This window comes from Herpailurus yagouaroundi, unplaced genomic scaffold, assembly GCF_014898765.1.
Source record: "Herpailurus yagouaroundi ecotype Mexico unplaced genomic scaffold, PumYag 159, whole genome shotgun sequence".
Taxonomy (NCBI): domain Eukaryota; kingdom Metazoa; phylum Chordata; class Mammalia; order Carnivora; family Felidae; genus Herpailurus; species Herpailurus yagouaroundi.
Window position 1 is genome coordinate 20831033 of NW_024412400.1, and position 25335 is coordinate 20856367.

Genomic DNA, 25335 nt, shown 5'->3' on the forward strand with positions numbered 1-25335 from the left:
TATAACTACTAACTAGTCTTCATAATATATATAAAATTCATTTAGGTTTAGAATAAGATTTAAAGAACCATAATACTTAGTAAAAGTAAACTTTTTTCATATTTTTACCTATAGTTTTAAAGAGAGAACCTCAATCTGTTTCTTAATAGGGTCACATTTTCTAGGCTTTACACAGCTACTTGAGGCTTGAGAGTTCAAATTTTCCTTTTTTTTTTCCCCCTTGCATAACTAGCTTTTATCTGAATCTCTTTTCCAGCTGCTTAAGGTTACTTGTTTGTTTGTTTTCCCCAGGAGTCTTAGAAACTTGCTCTTCTGGACTATATTATCCCTTTTTTCCTAATCTAACAGAAAGTGGGGGCAGGGGGTAGGAGGGGAAGTCATAGCAATAATGCCTCAATATGATTCTGCTATAACTTCCCAAATGCAGAAAATAATTCTGAACATATACCTTATCTGATTTAGCTGTTGGCCTTTGTTATAGCAGAAGGGATAGTGTAGAATCACTTGTGTGTTATTCTAAAATTAACTTATTCATCACTTCTTTAGAAAATCTGTAGACCTTACAGCTAAGTTTTAATAAACATCTTGTTCTTCAAAAGTTCACATTATTTTAGAGCCGGAAGAGACTTCCAAATTCATGTAACAAGGGCATCTGGGTGGCTCAATCGGTTAAGCATCCAACTCTTGATTTTGGCTCAGCTCATGATTTACAGTTTGTGACATGGAGCCCCACAACTGGCTCTGTGCTAACAGCCCAGAGACTGCTTGGGATTCTCTTTGTACCTCTTTCTCTGCCCCTCCCCTTCCCCCCCTCTAAATAAATAAATAAATAAATAAATAAATAAATAAATAAATATTTAAAAATAAATCATGTAATAAAATTCCTTATTTTAAAAAATAACTACTTTTGGGGCACCTTCATGGCTCAGTTGGTTGAACAACTGACTCTCGATTTCTGCTCAAGTCATGATCCCAGGGTTGTGGGATAGCGCCCTACGTTGGGCTCTGCTCTGAGGACTGTGGAAACTGCTTAAGATTCTCTCTCTCCATCTGCCCCTCTCCCCCACTGGTACTTGCTGTCTCTCTTTCTCTCTCTCTCTCTAAATTAATTAATTAGTTAATTATAACCACTTTTTAAAAATCATCTAATTAAATCACACCTGAACAAAAGAAAGCAGACATTTTAGAGAGATAAACAATGGCTTCCACAGAAATGCAGTCACATACTGATGTTGGATCTTCCCCTTCCTTCTCCTACAATTCATTCTTCCTTTTCAAGCATCATTTTATTTCCTGGGGTGTTTTATTTGTTTGCTCATTCATTCATTCAAGAAATATTTGTTGGGAATCTATTATGTTTCAGGTACAATTCTAGATGCTAAGGAACAGCAGGGGACAAAAACCCTAAAATCCACTGCCATTATAGAGTTTACATTCCACTGGTGTAGACTGATACTGACCAGCCCACAGGCTGCTATATGTTTCACAGCATACTTGAATGTGATGAGTTCTGTGTAGAAACAAGAAAGCAGAACTTCTGATTCTGTGTCTCCCTCTCTCTCTGCCCCTCCCCCATTCATGCTGTCTCTCTGTCTCAAAAATAAATAAACATTAAAAAAAATTTAAAAGAAAAAAAAGAAAAAAGAAAGCAGAAAAGAGAGGGGTGGCTGGGTGACTCAGTCGGTTAACTGTCTGATTTCTGCTCAGGTCCTGATCTCACGGTTCGTGAGTTTGAGCCCCGCATCAGGCTCCGCGCTCATAGTGCAGAGCCTGCTTGGGAATATCTCTCTGCCCCTTCCCAACTTGTGCTTTCTCTCTCTCTCTCTCAAAATGAATAAACTTTTTTTAAAAATTCAGGGAAGATAAAGAAGAATTGCAGGCAGGGGTGGAGGGATACAGTTTTACCCAGGGTGGTTAGATAAGCCTCACTAAGAAGGTGATGCAGACTTGAAGATGGGGAGGGGGTGAGTAATGTATGTGATTTTCTGGGAAAGAGTGTTCTGGATAGATGGAATAGCAAACTCAGAGTTTCTGAGGTGGGAGGCTGCAAGAAGGCCAGTGTGGTGTGGTTATTAAAGAGGGAACAAAAGAGAAGGTAGGAAAAGATAAAGTCAGATAGATAATGGAAGACCAGGTTATATAGGCCTTCTGGCCATTGCAAGGATATTGACTTTAAAACAAACAAACAAAAAATTATAAATTTTTTTTTACATTTATTTATTTTTGAGAGACAGAGACAGAGCAAAAGTAGGGGAGGGGCAGTGAGAGAGGGAGACACAGAATCCGAAGCAGGCTCCAGGCTCTGAGCTGTCAGCACAGAACCCGACGCGGGGCTCAAACCCACAAACCCTGAGATCATGACCTGAGCCGAAATCGAACGCTCAACTGACTGAGCCACGCAGGCACCCCCTTTTTTTAAATTTTTTTTACATTTATTTATTTTTGAGAGACAGAGACAGAGCACAAGTGGGGGGGGCAGAGAGAGAAGGAGACAAACAAAAAATTATACAGACAAAATTCACATAACACAATTAACTGTCTTAACCATTTTGAAGTGTACAGTCTAGAGGGTTTTAGTATATATACAATGTTGTGCAACCATAACACTAATTCCAGAACATTCCCATTACCACAAAAAGAAACCCTGTATCTCCTAATTTCCCCTTTTTCCCATTCCCTGGCAACCACTAATCTACTTCTTTGTCCGTATCAATTTGGCTATTCTGGTAAATGGAATTCTACAATATGTGGTCTTTAGTGATTAACTTCTTTTAACCACAATATGTTTTCAAGATTCAGCCATGTTGTGATATGTATCCAAACTTCATTTCTTTATATGGCTAACTAGTATTATATTGTATGGACATACCACATTTGTGTATCCATTCATTACTTGATGAACTTTGGGTTGTTTCCATTGTTAAGCAATTATGAAATGCTACTATGAGATTCATGCCCAAGTTGGTGTGTAAAAATATATTTTATCTTGGGTGTATATTTAGAAGTAGAACTTCTGAGTCATAGGTTAACTCTATATTTAACTTTTTGAGAAACTACCAAACTTTTCCACAGCCACTGCACCATTTTTTTATTCTTACCAGCAATATATGAGGATTCCAATTTTCCACATCCTCGGTCACACTTGTTATTTTCTGGGGTTTTTTTATTTTAATTTTTAATCATTATTATAAACAGCCTAGTAGATGTGAGATGGTATCTTGTCATGATTTTGATCTTCATTTCTCTAATGACTAATGATGTCAGACATCTTTTCATGTGTTTACTGGCCATTTTTATGTTTTATCTGGTGACATGTCTATTAACATCATTTGTCCACTTTTTTAATTGTTTGTCTTTTTATAATTGAGTGATAGGAGTTCTTTGTATATTTTAGACACTAGACCCTTATCAGCCATATGACATCACTTTTTTGACAGTCTCTTTGACATACAAGAGTTATTAATTTGGATGAAGTCCAATTCATCTATTTTTTTCTTTTTATCTTTGTATTCTTTGTATAATTTTTAAGGAACTATTGCTTAATTCAAGGTCACACATGTTTACAACTATGCTTCCTTAAAAGAGTTTTATAGTAATAGCTGTTACATTTAGGTTGTTGATCCATTTTAAGTGGTATAAGATATGAGGCAGGGGTCCAGTGTCAATATTTTGCATGTAGATATCCATATGTCCCTTAAAGAGACTGTTCTTTCCCCATTGTATGGTCTTATCACCCTTGTCAAAAATCAGTTGGCTATAGATGTACAGTTTTATTTCTAAACTTTCAATTTTATTCCATTTATCAGTATGTCTGGTATCCTTATGCCTTATTACTTCAGCTTTTCAGTAAGTTTTGAAGTAAAGAGGTTTGAGAACTCCCAACTTATTTTTTTTCAGTGCTGTTGAATATTGGGATCCCTTTATTTCTTCTATATGAACTTTAGTTTCGCTTGTCTATTTCTGCAAAAAAGGTCATTGGGAATTTGATAGATATTGCATTTACACTGTAGATCACTTCAGGGAGTATTACCATCTTAGAATATTAAGTCTTGTACTTCATGAATAAGGAATGTGTTTTCATTTATTTAGATATTTTAAGTTACTTTAGTAATGCTTTGTGGTTTTCATTACAAGTCTCGCACTTCATGGTTACATTTATTCCTAAGAATTTTATTCTTTTTCATGCTATGGTAAACGAAATTATTTTGTTAATTTTATTTTCAGATAGTTTATTGCTAGTGCACGGAAATACAACTGGTTTTTTGTGCATTGATCTTGTACTCTGCATTGCTAAACTTATTTATTATCTCTATTTTTTAAATTTTTTAAACATTTATTTATTATTGAGAGACAGAGAGAGACAGAGCATGAGCATAGGAGGGGCAGAGAGAGGAGGAGACACAGAATCTGAAGCAGGCTCCAGGCTCCGAACTGTCAGCACAGAGCCTGATGCAGGGCTTGAACCCACAAAGCATGAGACCATGACCTGAGCCGGAGTCAGATGCTTAACCAACTGAGCCACTCGGGTGCCCCATCTCTATTTTTTTAATAGATTCCTTTGTTTGTTTTCAGATTCTTTAGAGGTTTCTATATGTAAGAGCATGCCATCTTTGAACTGAAATAGTTTTACCTTTGCCTTTCCAGTGTAGATAGATACCTTTTTTTTTCCCCCGCTTAATATTCCTGGCTAGAACTTTCAGTGCTGTGTTGAGTAGCAATGGCCAGAAGGACATCCCTGTCTTGTTCCTAATCTAAAATAAGAGGGAGGCTTTCACTTGGACAATGGCTTTTACTTGGGATGAAATAGGAAGCCATTCTGGTAGTTTGAGAATAATGTGATCTAACCCCTATTTTAAAAGTATATCTTTGTCTTTTTTGATTTTTTTAAAATGATTACAATTTTTAAAACTAAAGCTATAAACCTTAGTAAATATGATAAGTAGGTATTAAAAATCTTACATGGTTCATTAAACTTAAGCATTTTTGTGTAGTAATATTACTCTATTACTTAATACATATGTCTCTTCTAAGTACTATAAAATTAGTTGAAAATTAAATGTATAATGCGTTCAAGTCATACACTTGTCTTAGCTATCTATCTGTCTACCTATCACTGTGAGTCTGCAATGCCATATTATGCAATTTTTTAATACTCCTTTCTTGATAATCAAAGATAATTTTCTACTAGATAGCAACAAGAAGCCCTAAAAAAATCTTGGCACTATTTGAAAACTAAAAGCACTTAAAAATGTAGGGTATCACTATTATCTTGCATCTTTTAAATGTTCTTTATCACACATTTGTTTAATTTTGTAATTATTTAGTTTGCCTTTGAGAGAGTACAGTCACACCTGATGGCTGATTCATGTAACAGTAATGGCATTTAGAATAAGAACCTGTAAAACTAGACAGCTAGGTTGTTGGACTTACTAGAGAGAACCACTCTATATCATGCAAAGTTTAAAATAGCAAAAAATAATGAGACATAAAAGTAGTTGAAGAAGCAGTCTTTATCTCATTTTGCGTGATGCATTATCTGTCATCTTGGGTATATCGTATAACATACATCTTCAAAAATCAGCTGTAGACTTCTTTGGCATTTACCATTCATTTGCCTTTCTGTGGTATTCACATCAGAATTCATAAGTCTTCATATTTGGTGGCACCTTTTCCATTAGCATCTCAGAAATCTTCACAGAAAATTGCTTTCAATAGAAATGGAGCATTTGTGATGATGTGAACTCCAAAGATCGAAAGAGAATAATTTCATCCAAATGCTATGGATTGGTCCATCATATTGGTCCATCTGGACTGACGGATAAAAATACCCCTAAAGAGGAGAAACTCACGAAATTTTTCTTCCTATAAAATCTGTAATTTAGAAGAGCAAATAAGACACAGATCTCTCTTACCCTTTTCTCTTGCTTCTTTTCTCTCTAGTTCTGTCTTGCAAAAGACAGAGTTAATAAGCAAATACAAATAATTTCTATCTCATTCACATCTATTCAACTTAAGTTACTTAAATTTCCAGTCTGAGGAAACATTTATTAACCCAGACTGACAAGTCAGGCAGAGGAGAGACTTGTATTGGCTTTGGAATTCTACGTTGAGGGTTAAGTACAGTGGAATTTTTCTGATGTGTTAAGTAAAAGCAAATGACTACTGAAATTATGGCTTAGCAATGCTAAAAAAAGGAATATATCACACACGGAATGAAAATAAAGTTGTGTGAAAATAAAATACATCATTTTTTAACGCCTAGGTGTTTTTCAAAGAATTCCCCTAGATACAGGGCACCTGGGTGACTCAGTTGGTTAAGCATCCGACTTCGGCTCAGGTCATGATCTCACGATTCGTGAGTTCGAACCCCATGTCGGGCTCTGTGCTGACAGCTCAGAGCCTGGAGCCTGCTTCTGATTCTTTGTCTCCCTCTCTCTCTGCCTCACCACTGCTTACTGTCTGTCTCTCTCTGTCTCTCAAAAATGAATATACATTTAAAAAAAAATTAAAAAAAAGAATTCCCCTAGATTCTTACAGTTATCTTTGCACTTACGTTATCCAGGTAAATTTATTTTGTGCTTCAATTTTGGTAAAAAAAAGCATTATATTTTTGCGAAGCTACGCCTAAGCTTCAGTGGTATCTAGATGAGCTAATAAGAACCAAATGATTTCACAGAACTACATCATACAACTCAATTCTATTAGCTAACCTGCCCAACCCTTGGTCACTTCTTTTTTTTCCAGCCAACCTGGAAAGTTTTCAACTTTCTTTCTCTTGCAATGTCCTGAATTCTAGAGGCACAGCTTACAGGAACAAATTGAAGTCTCAAAGGGAGAAATACATACATACATGTGTTATCTTATTTAGTTAGGTATTTTATTTTGAATGGTGTAAGGAATAGGCGAATTGGGCAAAAGAGGAGGCAAGAAAGGAGCTCGAACCCTAGCCTGGTGCTTGCCTCCATCTTCATCCCAGTTTCCTGCAGTGTGATCCTGCATAAAGCTTGAGGTCTCTAGACACACAGCTATCATCTCTTCCTTTGCCTCTTCTCCCCTTTACTGGGAGGCACACATAGTGCCCATGAGTACTCTTTCCTCAATAAACCATGACAGTGCTGTCCAGGAGGCAAAAGCCTCCATCCTAAAAATAACCTGACAAGGTCACCACCTTATCTGCCTGCCGGGGTCTTAAGCCATGTCCTTAAATACCCGAGAGCTGTTTCTTCTCACCCAAGTTGCCTTCTGGCTCTGACTTCTCTCCTCAGCCTTGTGAAGTGGCTGTCGACTTGGCTGTGATCTTGACTGATTGGCAACAGGCTTCCCAGTGCCAGCCTTGAAGGAGGTCTCTGCCTTGCACACTCCCCATCCACTCAGACTTTTGACTTGACACATTCCAGCCCTGGACTGTTAGTGTTCTTGGCCCGGCTTCCTCCCTGAGCGAGAAGAGTTGGCCAGTAAGGATGTGAACAAAACTAGTCACATGCCGCAGGAAGGCTTTTTTCCCATTTCTAGAGAAACAACCTTAAAAGAACCGAATGTTGATTTAAAACAGGCTTACAGAACACAGATACATTGAAAAGAAAATCTTCTGTCCCATGAAAATAATTTTTAAAAAGCGATCTGTAGAGCAAAGTGGTTTGCTCTAAGTGCTGGCTTTAAATTTGAATGGTCATGGTTGAGTTTTGGTAAAAGGAATAGAAATAGTGCTTGTTAAAGACAGCCAAACAAATATTTATCCTGAGTAAAATCATGACTCTTTTCTAAGCCTTAGATTAAAAGTTATATTTTAAAAATTACTTTATCTAAGTTAATGATGAAATTCCAGAACTTCTATTCGTATCAAATGGTCTCTAATACGGTGTTCTGATTTGACTCATGACATGAGATCATCTCATTGAAATGCCATCATCCTTTGAGAGGTCAGGTCGCATGGGATAGATTTCTATCCTTTTGTAGCTATAAAAATATTTAGCATGCTACGGTCTCAGAATGGCCAGTACTGACTGTCAGAGATAATGTGAATTTACTTTGAAATTAATCATTAGCATGTATTTTATTAACACAGCTCCACTTTAAAAATAGATTTATCTTAAAGTATTGAATGAAATCTTTGTTGGTAGAGCTAAGCAAGAAGTCTCTTTTTTCCCTGAGTATACACTGAAAACAAATAATTGGACTTAGAGCTGTTTAAAGAATGCCAAAATAACTAGTCTCTTAAGTAAGCCCTAAGGAAAATCAAAATCGGTGTTCTGCATCATTTAGACAAAGGAGACTGACTTTTTTCTTTTAATGTTTCAGTTAGTGTTTTGCTGAAATAGCAATACAATTACAATGAATGTATTCTCAAAAACAAAAAGAAAGTATGATAATTTTTTGTGCAAGAAGCAGTCTGCGGTAGCTTGGAATTTTTGGAGCAGTATGACAGTTTATGGGAATATTTGGAGAGTTACTTTTATACCTGGAATTTCATGAAAATCTGGCTTCTGTGGTTTCTGTAGATTAAAAGAGATTCTTCCCATCTTAGAAAAAGGTCTGTTGGCTTTGCTGAAGAAGAGAGGCATTTGCTCCAGAATTTTATTATTTTCCAGGCAGTTCAATTAATTTTTCAGCAGCCAACCTTTCAGTAAATGAGTAGGATTCTCATTTCTCTTGGTCTATTTTGATGTGCACGCTTCCCCTAATTTTTATGTTCCTCCTCCCAACTCTTAAAAATCGTCTCGGCTGAAGTATATTAATATTACAAGGAAACAACTACTTTGAGAAGAGAAATTCTGTCAAAAAGTGACTGTATTATATGATGACCTCCCTCTTGTTCTGCTTCCAGCAGAGGGGAAAATAATAATAAACTGCTGTTTCAGGTGAAATAACTGGTAGTTTGAGTCTTGAGACAACATAGTGTGCATGGGATGCATAGGAGTTGCGAAAAAGTTCTCATTACATTATATATATGTGTGTGTATATATATATATATATATATATATATATATACATATATATATATACTATACAATATACAATATGTATACAGTATATTATATATACATATATATATATAGTATTATTTCTTGGTATTTTTAAAGATCTCATCACTTTCTGTATTTCTGTCATCTTTGCCAACTATTTTCCATAATCTGTCCAGTAGAACTTACTCCCTAAAAACACCTTTCCCCATCTCTCAAAATTTGAAAGAAAAAAAATCCTTTACTCTAAATGTTGAGTGTGGCATGTGACATCATGACAGCTTTCTGGTGATTAAAACATCGTCCGCATAGACATGTGTAATCCATGAAACACTAACATTGTAATGAAAACTGCTAAGTAATTTACACATACAATAAACTGCCCAAGCGCAGATGGTATAATGTCCTAAATTATGTCCACAGTAAATATTTTATCAGTATGCCAACCATTATGAGAGCTTGTTTTCTTATCTTTAGGACAGCAATATGGTACAAAAAACAAAAAACAACAAAGACAAAAACTAAGCCCCCCAAAAAACTGTAGAGCTAACTGACCATTATTACTTCCATTATTATTATTATTATTATTATTATTATTATTATTATTATAACATGGGCCACCTAACAGGATTCCACAGCAAGGATTCGTATCCTAAGTGACTTGGCAGAACTATCTCCATGTTCTCAGTTCTCTACACAATCTACATTCAATAGTCAGAAGACATGCTTTCTCTCACTTTGTGTTCACTTGCAGTTAGTAACACATCTCAAGACTCACCATTTATCATGTCATAGTTTTTAATGGTTAGCTATTATGGAAGGACACAAGGCAAATCCTTACTTGTAACCTAAAGCACCTGGCCAGAAGGAAGACTGTTGCTATGTACATTAAACAGACCAAGTACCAAAGGCAGTTGCTGAAAAATCATGTGTTGACTTTTTGCCAGATTTCAAATCGAGTTTTTCAATATACAGACTTTCTCGCTGATGAATTGGGAACTGCTGCTGTGGCCTGCATACCTTTCCCTCTGGTAGTTCTTGGAACAGGGGAACTATCATTCATAGATTTGGAAAGATTTTTTTTTCTTATTCTTTTAGAAGTCAGAAAAGGCAGCTTCCTAATCTAGTGGTATCCAAGTCGCTTAAAATAGCTCTGAAATACACTGATTTTTATTTAGTCTCCTCCTTTTATTCCCTTCTGGAAAATTTATCAGAGTTCACAAATTCTGACAAAATCCCCCCTCCCTTCTTCTTGGTGCTTTGCAATTCATTTACAGTGGCCAGACCCACTCGATTAACACTACAAAGTCCTAGAGTCCTACCTTCTAATTAGCTTAGTTTTAAATTAATTTACTTTAGATCAATCTGTGTTTGGAAGGGATGAAGCATATATCCTGTGAACAGTATAGGAAAAGAGTTCCCTTGGAAATGTACAGACCAGAAGTTAGAGAGACAAGACTATATTCTTACAGAAGAGCCCCTGCTTTAACTACTAAATGGAAGGTTAATTAAGCCCCAAAGTTATTTTTCTGTTTCAAGGATCTGAATGTTTCTCCATCCTCTCTCATTTGTTGTCACATATATCTTTTAAAAAAAAATGTATCTTTCAATAGAAATGCTCATTGCTTGCTTAGTTGTGTCTAAAATACATTTTTTAAGAGTTGTTTCCTAATTTATCCCAAATTCCCTTATAGGGTGACCAACGTGACCTGACCTGCCGGGACCTTTCCCTGTGTTAATACTGGCGGTTCCTTCTCAGGAACTCCCTTAGTCACACGCCAAACGGGACAGTGTTGGCTCTATCCCTCATTTACCCTGTTTACATCAGTGACTTTTGACTTCAGTGACATTCGAGCTCCAAAGCTGAGTTAACCTAATTGACAGATCTGTCAGTGGTGGTTCCTGACATTCTGGCCTCAGACCAGCAGCAGCAACAACACCTGGGCACTTATTAGAAATGCAAATACTCAGAGTCCAACCCAGACCTAGGAATCGTAAACTCTAGGGGCAAGAACCAACAAAGTTTTATCAAAACTTCCAGGTGATTCTGATATAGAATACATTTTTCCAACCACTAGTGTCCAGGGAGAGGAATATTTTGGATTCACAAGTTTCTAACATCTTGGTTTCATCGTTGTTGGATGTTCTGAGAGCCAAAAGACAATAGAGAAAATAGAGTGAAAGAAGCATCGTTTTAAAAGTGATAAAATGAAACTGATTGAGGATGAACACTTAAGTTAGCAGGTCAGAGTTTTGTTATTTATACGTCTATGCCAGTTTTCAGTCTGGTATTTTATGGAAGCTCTTAACTTTTGAAAGAAAGGCAAACGTCTAACAGAACGAAGTTACTGACAGCAGCCTCTATATTTATCAATTATAAAATATCCAGCAAGCTTGGGGCGCCTGGGTGGCTCATTTGGTTAAGCATCAGACTTCGGCTCAGGTCATGATCTTGCGGTTTGTGGGTTCGAGCCCTGTCTCGGGCTCTGTGCTCACAGCTCAGAGCCTGGAGCCTGCTTCAGATTCTGTGTCTTCTCCTCTCTCTGTCCTTCCCATGCTTATGTTCTGTCCCTCTCTGTCTCTCAATAATAAATAAACATTAAAAAAGAAATTTTAAAAAATTACAAAAAAAATATCTAGCAACCTCTTTCTAGTTGTGTTACAAGGTAAGTATAGGAGTAGGTAATATAATCCCCACTGACTTTTAGAAACGAATGCTCCAACATTATAAGACATTGATACAGATTGCTGATGTGGCTTATCAACCAAGAACACCTCTGGGATGTTAAGTTGTGAACCCTTACATGTAGCTGACAAGACACACCAAGGTTTCTGCTCCAGAATGAGCCCCTTCTTGTGGACTTGAAAGAAAGGAATGAAGGAAAATTGTCTGGTAAAGGAAAAAAAAAAAAGACCAACTCTAATCAGCTATCTTTGCTTCAAGTAGAGACCTTGTCTTCTGAGGGAGACTCTAAGTCAAGCCATTGGAACAGTCTCTGAACCCTTGTGGAAAGGAGCAGTGTCTGGGGGCACAGCCACCACGTCCCTAGAGAACCTTGCAAAACTGACATCCCATAGCCGAGATAGAACACAGGGAATATTTGGGCCCACACAGGATTTTGTATACACACACACACACACACACACACACACACACACACACAGTTGCTAACATGAAAAATTTGGAAATTTGGAAATTTTACATGAAACTTTGTGGCTTTTAACATAATAATCAAAGCATCTGGTAAAGCTGGACATGTGTTTCTAAAATGACAGGAACTGGCTACAGTGGTACAATGAACTACCCCTTTTCTGAAGAGCTGCCTGCTCCCCAGTTTACCACAGCTGCTAATACTATCATCGTCCATTGCCCTGCCTCACTCATCTACATCTTCTGTCTTCCCTGGAGGTGGGGATATATGTGAGTGTGACTGCTGCGTAGGTGTTTTTTTTTTAATGTTTATTTGTTTTTGAGAGAGAAAGACAGATGTGCAAGTGGGGAGGGGCAGAGAGAGAGGGAGACACAGAATCGGAGGCAGTTTCCAGGCTCTGAGCTGTCAGCCCAGAGCCTGACATGGGGCTCAAACTCACGAACCACGAGATCATGACCTGAGCCAAAGCGGACGGTCAGCCGACTGAGCCACCCGGGCGCCCCTGACTGCTGCCTAGTTTTATGCCTGTTTTTACTTGGTGAGATCCCAGTTCAAATAAGAGAGGTCCATATTTGAGGTCAAAGACATTTTGGAGAGGGGAGGTTTGAAGATATAAGTAGATTTCAGCTTTGGTTGGCCAACTGCTCCATCCTGCCTCCTCTCAGGGGGCTGGACAGTCCCTGCCGAGCCCGCTGAGCTTCAGGGGCTGCTGGTGTCCCTCCTGCTTGGCCTCATCCTCCTGCCCTCCCCCTTCTCATTAACTGCACTTGCAGTTGCCTGGCCTAAGTCAGCCCCCCTCACCGTGGTCCTAGTCACCACTTCTTTCTGAGGGCTTCTGCAGCTATATGCTAAACCTGGCAACCTGAATCTCTAGCTTCTGACTCCAAAATTCTAATCAGTGATAGGAATAACCTAAATTTCTGATAAATTATCCTATGAAAGTTAATCTAAAATTACCCTCTCAAATCATAGATGCTCCTGAAAAACAGCCAGTCCCAATGAAACTAATTGGTCCTGGCTTCAAGAGGCAAATCTGAAAGCTCAATCACCTATTTTGTTTTTAAAATAGGCTCTGTCTCAAATGCGTTTCATCAAAATAATTTATGTTCTAATCTGCATGTGGTATACATGGCAAAGTGAGTTCAACAGATCATCATTATCGGTGTATGAATCTACTCCTAATGTAATTGCCTGAAACAGATCATAGATTGGACAGCTTTGGGAAGCATCTCAGAAGTTGCAGTTTGATATTTTTGCTTTGTGAGCATGGGAAATGCTGTAAAGGTAGAAAGAATCAGTCACCCAATCCCTTAGGACGTTAAGAGTTTCATTGAGCTCACTGTACAACAGAATATACCACTTGGTCTAAAAAGTATGGAGGACACTTGGGTGGCTCAGTCAGTTCAGTGTCTGACTCTTGATCTCAGCTCAGGCGGTCATCTCATGGTTCCTGGGATTGAGCCCTGTGTTGGGCTGTGCACTGACAGTGTGGAGCCTGCTTCAGATTCTCTCTCTCTCTCTCTCTCTCTCTCTCTCTCTCTCTCCCTGCCCCTCCCCCACTCGCTTGCACACTCTTGCTCTCTCTCTCTCTCTCTCTCTCTCTCTCTCAAAATAAATAAATAAACATTTTTAAAAGTACAGGGAATCTCTTTTTGGGGCATGGCCTCTACACCATTGGAGGCACTATAAAATCAAAATTTGAAGTACAACTTATTTTCTAGTGACATTTCTTTGTGCTTACCTTCCTCAAAGAGAGAAACTCCAGGGGCACCTGGGTGGCTCAGTCCGTTTAGTGTCCCACTTAGGCTCAGGTCATGATCTCACAATTCGTGAGTTCAAGCCCCACATCGGGCTCTCTGCTGTCAGCACAGAGTCTGCTTTGGATCCTCTGTCTCCTTCTCTGACCCTGCACCACTAACACTCTTCTCCCTTCTCTCTCTTTCCCTCTCCCTCATCATATTAGTGCAAATTCATTCTTTAGCATACAAATTATATCATGTTTATTTCTCCACCTCCAGTGAGTAGCACAGAGTCTGACATATGAGGGCTCATTCCGGCCCACCCCAAAGTTTCAGGGCTAAGACAAGAGTGCGGATAAAGACCATATGTCCTACATGGAAATACTGACAACTTCCACCTCAAGCTTACCTAGCAGCCCAGTGACCTTACCCACGTGACCTGGAGGGTAAGGTAATCCTGAGCCCTGACCTTTGGATGGTGGCTGGATCCACCCAAATCAGGTCACCTGCTGGGGAGGTAACACTTTCTTCCCACCCTCATTTTGTAAACTCAGGATTTCCAGGCAGTTTGAAGCCCTTCCTATACCATCATAGCAGAGGGGAAGAGGGGAGGGAGGAAATTTGTGGGGGAGGGACTTTGCTCAGGTGATTTGATAGAGCCACATATGAACGAAATAACTTTTTTTTTCTGGTTTCCAGATACAAGCTTTGGTCTCCTGCCACCTCCCAGTGCACATAGGTGTATGCACACACACACACACACACACACACACACACACACACAGATACAGACACAAACACACACACACACACACACACACACACACACACACACACACTCGTGAGATCTTAGTCTACACAGGCCACTGAGGCAGCCATTCCAGCCCTCACTTCCCTTTCCTATAATTCCCACTTGCTCAATTGGCTATCAGACACTCTAACAACTTTTTTACAAGATCAGTGCATTAAAAAACTAGGCTTTTGTTTCAGTAGCTCATGATATGTGGAGCCCTCAAAACTACAGTGCCCAGTGCACAGGTCATTGCTGCCTGGGTCTAACTGTGTGCTCAATAAATGTTAGTTAAATTAAATTAAATTAAATTAAATCCATAGGAAAGAAACTGCCAGTAGTAATTTCTAAAAACTTGTGATTTTTTTTTTTTTTGTCAAGAGGCACCTTTTTTGTACTTTGGAATGTCAGCGTATTTAAGAGGAAGCAGCTGTTCTCACTTGTTAGCAAGCCCGGGTGAGACTTAAATTCACACGAGGAGGAAGGACATAAATTGTATATAATTCTCAGTCTTTAATCTGCTGGAAAACATGATGAGCATCTTTGGATCATAATACTAATTCCTGTTACCTGCAAGGAAACTTAAGTAACTCAGCTGTGGTTGTCCGACTTGGGTTATGAGGTCTGTGTCTAGGAGAATAAATTTCTTACCCAGGCCATGAAACTTGGCTGCTCTATTTTATTACCTAGAATTCAAGTCGTTGTTATCTTCTGGAATATTTTCTTGTACAAGGATGAGGGCCACAAATGGTCCACTCTGAATACTGACAAGTTTTCTTTCATTCTCAACTAAAGCCCCATTCCACCAAGTATCAGCAATCTGTTTTGATGCCAAAGCCAAATACTGATTGTTGCAGTAATGAATATTTGCTACAGGGCACTGGCAGAAAACATGCACAGAAATGCAAACCCAAACCATCTCAAACGTTTTTCTTCCCACTGAAGAGCACCCATTATTTTCGACTCCTTGTCACATATATTGTTCTTAGAGGGCCATTGGTTGAAGAGTGCAAAGAAATCTGAGTCCACCTTTGGGAAACATTAGGAAAAGTGAATCATTATTCCCATTTCTCATCTTTTGGAAAGAAAAGACAAGACAAGAAAAGAAAAGAAAGAAGGATTGGGGAGGGAGGAAAGATGGAAGGAAGGAAAGGAGGAAGGAAGGAAGGAAGGAAGGAAGGAAGGAAGGAAGGAAGGAAGAAAGAAAAGAAAGAAAGAAAGAAAGAAAGAAAGAAAGAAAGAAAGAAAGAAAGAAAGAAAGACAGACATGGAGTGGGAGGGAGGAAGGAAGGATTGTAACAAGGAAGAGCTGTACTTTTACCATTTTGCACAAGAGACTATTTGAGAGCTGTAAATTATTCTTTTCTCCCCTCCTTCCAGATGTATTCCAGTAACTTAATACTTGAGCTTAAGTGGATGATTGAATATATGTGATTGACTCTAGTTCTGGCCATGTTTAGTTTCTTTTAAAGTCAAATCTTTAAGATGCTATCTACAGACATGCAAAATAAATCATGACCAACTTGAACTAGCTGAAGAGGATGTAGTCAGTTCTTTCATTTAAAAAATCAAAACTTTAGCATAAAAAAAATAGAAGAGCTTGTGCTTCTGAGCCATACTGTCTGAGTTCAAATCATTGCGCCACACCTGGGAGCTCTGGCTTTGGGCAAATCCATATCTCAATTCCTTCTCACGATGGGGATAGAAATGGTATGCCCCTCTTAGGTTTTTATGAGAATTGAATGAATTCATACTGGTAAATGCTTTAAAAGTGATTCAGTAAACATTAGCTGTAATTGTTGTTCATTCATTCATTCGTTCATTCATTGTTTTCTTTTCATAAATATTTGAGTGTCTTTTTTGTGACAAGTGTAAGTGTAAGGATATAGCAATGCTGATTAAAGATTTCACTTTATTATTATTCCAGCTTATCACGAGGTGTCTCATAAAACCTTTAGTACGTGATGGTTAGTACGTGATGGATATTTATTGGTCTTGTGGATTAGTATATATAGAACCTAGCACAAAATAGCTGCTTAATAAATGTTGATGGCATGAAGTTTGAATATGTGAGTCATTGCAATACAGGATACTAAGCACTTAATTTAGAATTGGGATATGCAATGTCAAGTCCCAGTGTCTACCTTAAAGCACTATGTAACCTTGAGAAATTTACTGAAAAATTTTACTCTGAAAACCAAGAAAACTATACTATGAAACCACGAAGATATCCTTTAATTATGATTCTACAAAGTAACTGAAATGATGCACTATTTTTTGACTGGTTATGATTCTATTTTTCTTCAATTTAATGAACTTGAAATTTTAGAATAGTCTTAGATTTACAGAAAAGGTATAAGAATGTTGTAGAGGGTTTCTGTATATACTGCATCCAGTTGCCCTTACTGTTAACATCTCACATTATTATAGAGCATTTGTCATAACTAATGAACCAATACTGATACATTATATTAATTAGAGTCCAAGTTTCGTTCACATTTCCTAAGTGTTTACCTAATGTCCTTTTGTCTCACCCTCCCCCCTGCCACACACACACAGGATCCCTACCAGGGTATGATGTTATAATTAGTGATCGTGTCTCCTTAGACTCATCTAGATTTGACAGTTTCTCAGACTTCCCTTGTTTTGATGAGCTTAACAGTTTTGAGGACCATTAATCATGAATTTCATAAATTGTCCTTAAATTTATGTTTGTTTAATGCTTTTCCCATGTTCAGACAGGGGTTGTGAGTTTGGGGAGGGAAAATCTTAGAGGTAATTCTTCTCACATCTTATCAAAGGTATGTGCTGTTAACATGAACACCCGTTTAAGATTTGCCTCTTATGAGTGGATAAGGATTATTATAATTGGTAATTTAATGTACCATATTAAAATCTCTTTGCTAGGTGTAACTTTCTAGGCAATGTATAACATAGGTGATTATCTTCTAATATGGCATAATCTTGCAGCACCTGGGTGGCTCAGTCAGTTAAGCAGCTGACTTCATCTCAGGTCATGATCTCATGGCTCATGAGTTCAAGCCCCGAATCGCGCTCTCTCCTGTCAGCTCAAAGCCTGCTTCAGATCCTCGGTCACCCCCTCTCCCTGCCCCTCCTGGGCTCGTGCTCGCCCTGTCTCAAAAATACATAAACGTTAAAAATTTTTTAATGCCATATTAATGGCATAATCTTAAAATATAATTACTTTACTTTTTTATGAAAAAAATCCCCTCACCACTGATAAATGAAAAGTAACTGAAAAACTCATGTCTTATTATAAATTAATAGTAATCCTACCTATGGACATAACATTTATATAACATTTAATGTTAACATAAACACATAACATTTATATATTCAATTCAATATGAAAAATATAACTATTTGTATTTCTTTCAAATTACTTGCCAAATGGAGAAAATAACAGATTTGTACTCAGCCATGAGGTCTTAAAAGACCAGAGTAGAGGTTCCAGAAGTTAGGCATTTTGATACTAATTCCCCTAAACCTAGCTCATGCAAAGGACCTGCCTTAAGAAATGTTAATACTTCATTAAGCCCTAGGCATAGAGAATCTGGCAGTTCTAATCTTGTGGCTTCCTTGGTCTAAATGTACGTTATCCTCTGAGGTTAGAAAACGACTAATGTAGCTGTCACAGGGATTAGGAGATCCATGGTTTTGTTTACTCTGTACTTAAGAATTTCAGTGTAAATAAGGAAGCTGGTTTAGGACTACTATGATCGATGCTACGCAGTTTTCAGATCAAGAAATCAGCATTGTCAATCCAGAGGAAATGTAGTATTACTCGGGACATCTTTACTTAGAATTAAATGAAATAAATGTCCATAGTGTCACGCTTTGCCTCTACATGTAGCCACACAAAGTTTAAATATATCTATATTTACGGTTGTCACTCCCCATGAGAGCGGATCGTAAGAATAATTTAGCAGTTTTAGCCTACTGCCATTTGTGGCCTTAGTATGAAGAATCACAGTCTTGGGCAAGAATATCATCCACAACATCTTTTTTTTCTTTTTTAAATCCCTGATTTTTTCAGTCTATAAACACTTTGCCTTGACTCACCATATTCTATTTGTGTGACCTTGGGAAATTTTCTTAACTTCTGGAATTTCCTCAAGTTTGTGTGAAGCATACATGAAATCATGTATCTAAAACATTTAGCAAATTAACTGGGTATTTGTTATTTATTCACAGACACATATGCATATGCTTTCAAACAGTCATTTCTGGTTTGTTGGGAGCAATGAAAAGCTACTAGACTGTTTTAAAGTGGTCATTCCATTTTATGCCATATCTAGGTTCTCAGAAATATTTTCTAGCTGTTAACTGATGTTTTAACACTGGTACCTCAATAGATAAGCAAAAACCAATCAGGAAATAGACTTGTCTGTGTTCAAGGGAATGAATGTATTCTGGTGGCAAAACTTAGTGTTTGAGTAATTTTATTTATTTTTCCCTAATCATGAGAAACTGATGAGCAGTTTGACTTTTTTTTTTTAATATGGTTGGGGATATTCTTCAAAAAGGAGGCTTACTTGATGATCTCAGAAGCTAAATAAGTGATTAAACACTTTTGAAGTATCAGGCAAAGGAAATAAGATCCAGATGAATTGTTTTATACAACAGCCCTCAACAAGAGCCCATTTCTCTTCTTCTTTTTTTTTTTTTTAACACTTATTTATTTTTGAGAGACATAAAGAGAGCATGAGCAGGGGAGGGGGAGAGAGAGAGAGAGAGACAGAATCTGAAGCAGGCTCTAGGCTTCCAGCTGTCAGCACAGAGCGTGATGCAGGGCTCAAACCCACGAACCACTAGATCATGACCTAAACCAAAGTTGGACGCTTAACCAACTGAGCCACCCAGGCACCCCATCTCTTCTTATTGACTAGTGTTTCTGATGCCATATTTGGGAAAGAAGCCATAACCAATCTCACCTAAATCCCCACCTGTATATCTGGATCAAAGGAAATACCCAGGTTAAAAGGCATTTTGTAACTGCAATCAACTCTTGATAGTGTGACCTAACCAGCATTTTTGAGGACAACACTTCATTGCAGGCAGACCACTGTCCCTTATAACCATGCCTGATCCATTTATTATGAGCTTTTCAGTGTGGCATTAGTGACCACAGCAGTATCTGGAATGAGAAACAGTTCCAAGAGCAGCTGTAGCTAGGGAGACAGCCTGGGAATATTTTGAATAGAGGTTAAGAACCAGCCAGCTGGGAGGCTGAGTAAAGAGTATGAAAGACGAAAGGATACGAACATAGAGCTTCTTTGCAATTTGCTATTGGATATGGCAAACACTGCTAATTATAATTGGTAATTGTTGGTGTATACCTGAGTGAAGTCAGGATAAAGCAGTTTTCCTTCAGAAGTTGACCTCTCCAGATTTAGAATCAGACTTCAGAGCCAGATGGGTTGTAGGGTTCCAGTATACCAACACTTTCATGGTCATCTGACTCTCAAAATGATGAGGTGACATTAACATGGTGTGATCAGCCTGTGAGTTTCTTGTACAGAGGCCATTGATGTTTGAATACTATGTCACAGACTCCCTGAACACAGCCTGGTACAGAGCATGCATTTAATCAATACGCCAGACTAGAATTCCTCTTGTTTATATGTTGATGATCCCTGTACCTGGTGTTGAAAATACAACTCTTTGTAAATAGGGCAATGGTTTTCTAAATTGTTGATCTGAACAAAGCAATATGTCGTCAGGATTCCATTTTTTCTCTTTTTTTTTGCACAAGTATATACAAAAGGATCGGTACTTGTATTTACTTAAAGAGATAAATGTAGAAGGAAAATAGACTAGTCAAGAAAAATAAAAATATCTTACAAGTGTTTATCCTCTATTTTGTCAAAAATCCTCTGTGTAGAAATACACATATGCAAAATACAATATACTGTAAGGATGATTTTATTAAGGCCATATGGTAACAAGAGAAATCTGTGGGTATGTTTATTTGCCCCACAGGAAAAAAAATTAAGTGTATTTGGGCATATTTTTAAGAATTATCTGTGCCTTTGATATCAATATACGCAATTACATGTGGCCATCTATGCAAATATCTTCATGAGATGACTGACCCATACCACAGTCACCAAGCAGCAATTGCTGATTGCTCTTATCATTACTAGCGGAACGTAATGTTAGTGATACATTTCCAAATAGGGAAAGATAATACCACTGTTTTGTCCTCTTTTTTTCTATGCTATTTGGAATGCAGACAGTACCGCAGGGACACCAGCAATATCAACGACAACTGTGGAAATTCGCAAAAGCAGTGTTATGACAACTGAGATCACCTCCAAAGTGGAAAAAAGCCCCACAGCAGCCACTGGCAATAGCTCATGTCCTTCCACGGAGACCGAGGAAGAAAAGGCAAAACGGCTTCTTTACTGTTCGCTATGCAAGGTTGCTGTCAACTCTGCCTCACAGCTGGAGGCACACAACAGTGGTGAGATGAAGCGATTTCTTTTCTGTCTCAACAGTTCTTCAATTATCTTCCTCTGAATGGGTTAGATCTTTTGCAGCAGGGGACAAAGGGTTGGCGGAAAACTGGCAATTATTACATGGAATTCATTAACTGTTACAAAATAAAAATGACGTGCAAAGTGTCATTTACATGGGAGCAAGAGAGGACTTCCAGGGCTCCTGTGCCTCGATGTGTATGTGTTTGTGTTTATGAATGTGTGTGTGTGTGTGTGTGTGTGTGTGTGTGTGTTATTAAACATTAGGAGATAAAGTAAAATATTCTAAAGTCTAAGATTTGCATTTATTTGATTTCTAAATTGCTATACACTCCCACACATTTGCTTCTAAATGAAGTTTGCTGAAGTTTTTATCGGTAGTTACAAAATTTGCTTCCATAACTCCATGTGATTTTAGGTGAAACCTCGCTGTTATGGTCTTAATGACAATATTATTTGGGCTAAATCTATATCACCTGGACACTTTACCGTAAAGGGTTTATTATGGGCAACCGTTGAGGTATGTTCTCCACATGTGATATTTTATTTACTCTTTGTGGCAACCTAAACATACTATTCTTGCTATTTGACTGAAGCTCAGGTGAGGCACATGACCAATTAAGCGACTAAGCCATGACGTAAACTTAGGTCTCTCCAACTTAAACACTAAACTTGAACATATCATAACAAGGATGAAATGTTTCCCCAGTATATTTCAATTCCATCCATCTGTTCTGTATTATATCTATAGAAAGATAATGTATAGATATTATATCATACCAAGACCTATCTATCTAGATAAATACATACAGGGAGAGTATATCTCTATCTATGTATCTATCAATAAAATCTAGATGATATCATATATAGATATATAGATATAGATAATTGTATATATATCCTGCCTAAGATTTAAGCCAGCCCTTTGGCCCAAGATTAGATTTCCTCCCAAAGACTGTGTTCATTGCCAGGACCCTGTCAGCAATTACAGTAAAAACAGAATCGTTTGTAAATGATACCCTGGGTTAATGTTGCAGCTATATGTTCACTGTCATTGGCCACTGTGCTGCACAGTAATATCCAAGTATTGACTTCAGTGTTCTGAGGGAGTAATTGCAGGTGGAGAGCAATTTCTTCAGTTCGTATCTTCCTCCTGCACGCAACATTAGTTGTCGTCTGGGAGTTCATGGGTTCAGGGCCTGAGAACACAGAAAAAGATCTGGCCCCAAGTCAGAATCTATGTACCATGCAGACATGCCTCGAGTTTTACTCATGCAAATACATTATTCAGGGATGCAGGGTAGTTGGGAGTACGAAAACCTCATTGGAGGTCCAGTTATTTCTCAAGAATTCCTGATCCTTCTGCATAGTGACAGAGAAACACATTCATTTGGGGGCGGGGGGATCAACTCTGACAGATAAACAAAACCATACCCTTTGAGGCTGGCGATAATTTATCAATAATTTGGGCATCCTTGAATTCTTATCAGAAACATCTGATTAAGAAGCAGTGATATCACATGATATCACACCAGGTCAGCACTTTTCATATTCCAATTCTATGATGCTCATCTCTGCTTTGTGTTGTCAGAAGTAGCCCATGAGCTGGGGCGCCTGGGTGGCGCAGTCGGTTGAGCGTCCGACTTCAGCCAGGTCACGATCTCTCGCTCCGTGAGTTCGAGCCCCGCGTCAGGCCCTGGGCTGATGGCTCGGAGCCTGGAGCCTGTTTCCGATTCTGTGTCTCCCTCTCTCTCTGCCCCTCCCCCGTTCATGCTCTGTCTCTCTCTGTCCCAAAAATAAATAAAATGTTGAAAAAAAAATTAAAAAAAAAAAAAAAAAGAGAAGTAGCCCATGAGCTTTAAATGCATACTCACCCATGTCATATATATATATGTGTGTGTGTGTGTGTGTGTGTGTGTGTGTGTGTGTGTGTATTTCTTATATCTAGGGATTCTGATTTATTATATATCCAAGCCTAGAAGCTATAGTATTGGGGAAAAGAAAAAAAAAGCAAACACAAAATCCTCACAAGTGTTGTGCAGGCAGAGCTTAAGGTAGTAAATGTGGTTGTCACCTCTACTATGAGTCCCTTTATAGGGATGTCCCCTCCAACCCTTTGTCCTAGTCAGGAGACTATCCCCATTCCCCCTAAGCTTAGGTTTCTCTAGCCCTGCGCTTCCCTTCCTACCTCAGAGATCTTTCTCTCAGGTCCAGGCCCTTCTTGGAGGCCTCACACTAGACATGCACGAGCCAGCTGTGCCAGAACTGGAGATGGCAAAGGAAAGCAGGTGGACAAGTAGATGTGTCTAACCCCCTTTGTGCGCCATTTTTGATCTCCAGATTTAGCTCTCTTATTTGTAACGGAAGCAGTGTCGAGAGGCTCCCTGTGTCCAGGACATTCTCTAAATGTAGATGATGAATGCAGTCCTTCCCATATTCATACAACTGCCCCTTATCCACTGGTTCCAGCATCTTTCCCTTTGGACCCCATGAGGGGAAACCCATGGGGGGTGGGGAGTTAGAAAGAGACGGGCTTACCCGTATGATCACTCTCCTGTCAGGAAAAGGAGTAGTTGTTGTAGGATCCATCATAGGGTTGGTGTGTGTTTTAGTTTGGGTTCCGTTAGAAGCAGACTCGGAGACCAGGATTTGAGAGCAGAGAGTTTTCAGGAGAGGCCAAGGGAACAGGTTAGGAAGCGAGAAAAGGTAACAGGGCAGGAAGGCAGCCAGTACAGTGCCCGTCACTAGACAGTTACCAACGTGGGCAACTGACGCTCGCCAGACAAAACCATGACACCCCATGGCTCACACTGTGTTTCGCTGCTTTAAACATAAAAACTTCCAGCAGTCACATAAAATGACAGAATTAAAGCAACCCAAATTCTGTCGCTTCATTTTCACAATCATGGTGTCGTCGTTCATCTATAAAAATACAGAGGGCCGCAGGGGTTGAAGGCATGAACCGCAGCCTTCGTGAGCTTGAATGATTGTGAACTGTTACGGACTCGCTAACAAAACAAGAGCCCGTAGCTGAGCTCCTGTGTGTGCGCCGCCCGCTGTGTAATAGAGAGGTCTACAGACCAAGTTCCATGTGGCATGATGCTTAGTATAGGATAAGTAACACAATGGGCTAATTTAATGCATACTAAATCTCAACAGTAAACACACCAATGGTGTAGAATATAGATCAACAAAATGTTTTCTAGGAAGAAGTCCTTTATCATGGACATTGTTTAGAGTTGCCAGTTCATGGCCCTAGTGGAAAGCAGACTGCCTTTGCAGTCCATTTAATTATTGTTTTCTAATTCTCTTTAATGGACCCCTGTATTACCTGCATCTGGAACAGACCACAGTCACTGCCTTAGTGCCCCACTGCCCCCACACTCACCCCTACCCACCCAACACCACCAATATCACTTTAAAAGAATTCCCTGCTTTCTTTTAGAGCCACAGATGAGGAAACCACCGTTGAGATTGGGCTGTTTTTCAGGGAGCCAGGTTTGAAAGCCAATTTTGATCAAAAGCAACCAGGCTGCAGGGTGGGGAGATGTGTCTTTTGCATCTAAATTGTAATTCTAAGTAGGTTTCCCCCTTTTTTCCCTTTTAGGAACACATATGCATGAAATATGGCCTATAGCTGTGAATGTAGAGTTCTGCATTTATGGTTTTTCTTTTAATCTCAAAAACACATTCTTAATCATAAACAGATTTTGATGCTATAGCTTCCATCAAACACTGCCTCTTGTATATTCCAATGGAATGAGCTAGAAGTGATCAGACTATTTTTACCTCGGATCTGTAAATAACATTTCTATGTGAACCTGGGCAAGTCATTTGTTCTCTTTGAACCTACCCCTTCCCTTTCTTCTTTCTTCCTTTCTTCCTTCCTTCCTTTCTTCCTTTCCTTTCCTTTCCTTTCCTTTCCTTTCCTTTCCTTTCCTTTCCTTTCCTTATTCTTTTTTTTCTCTTTCTTTCTTTCCTTCTTTCCTTTCTTTTCTTCCTCTCTTTCCTCCCTCCCTCCCTTTCTTCCTCTCTTCCTTCCTACTTCCTCCTCCCCCTCTTCCTCCCCTCCTCCTCCTTCTTCCCCTTCTTCTTCTTCTTCTTCTTCTTCTTCTCTCTTTCCCCCTCTCTTTCCCCCTCTCTCTCTCCCTCTCTCTCTCCCTCTCTCTCTCCCTCTCTCTCTCCCTCTCTCTC

General features: G+C 38.8%; 1 protein-coding gene across 4 annotated transcripts in view; it reads left to right on the top strand.

Moving 5' to 3' along the window:
- Positions 1-25335, top strand: part of ZNF385D (zinc finger protein 385D) — a 901583-nt gene that overhangs the window by 866559 nt on the left and 9689 nt on the right. For all 4 annotated transcript variants that reach the window (XM_040480081.1, XM_040480082.1, XM_040480084.1 and 1 more), the window contains one exon: positions 20898-21128. In XM_040480081.1, coding sequence (XP_040336015.1) covers positions 20898-21128 — 231 coding nt within the window. The remainder of the gene's footprint in view (positions 1-20897; positions 21129-25335) is intronic.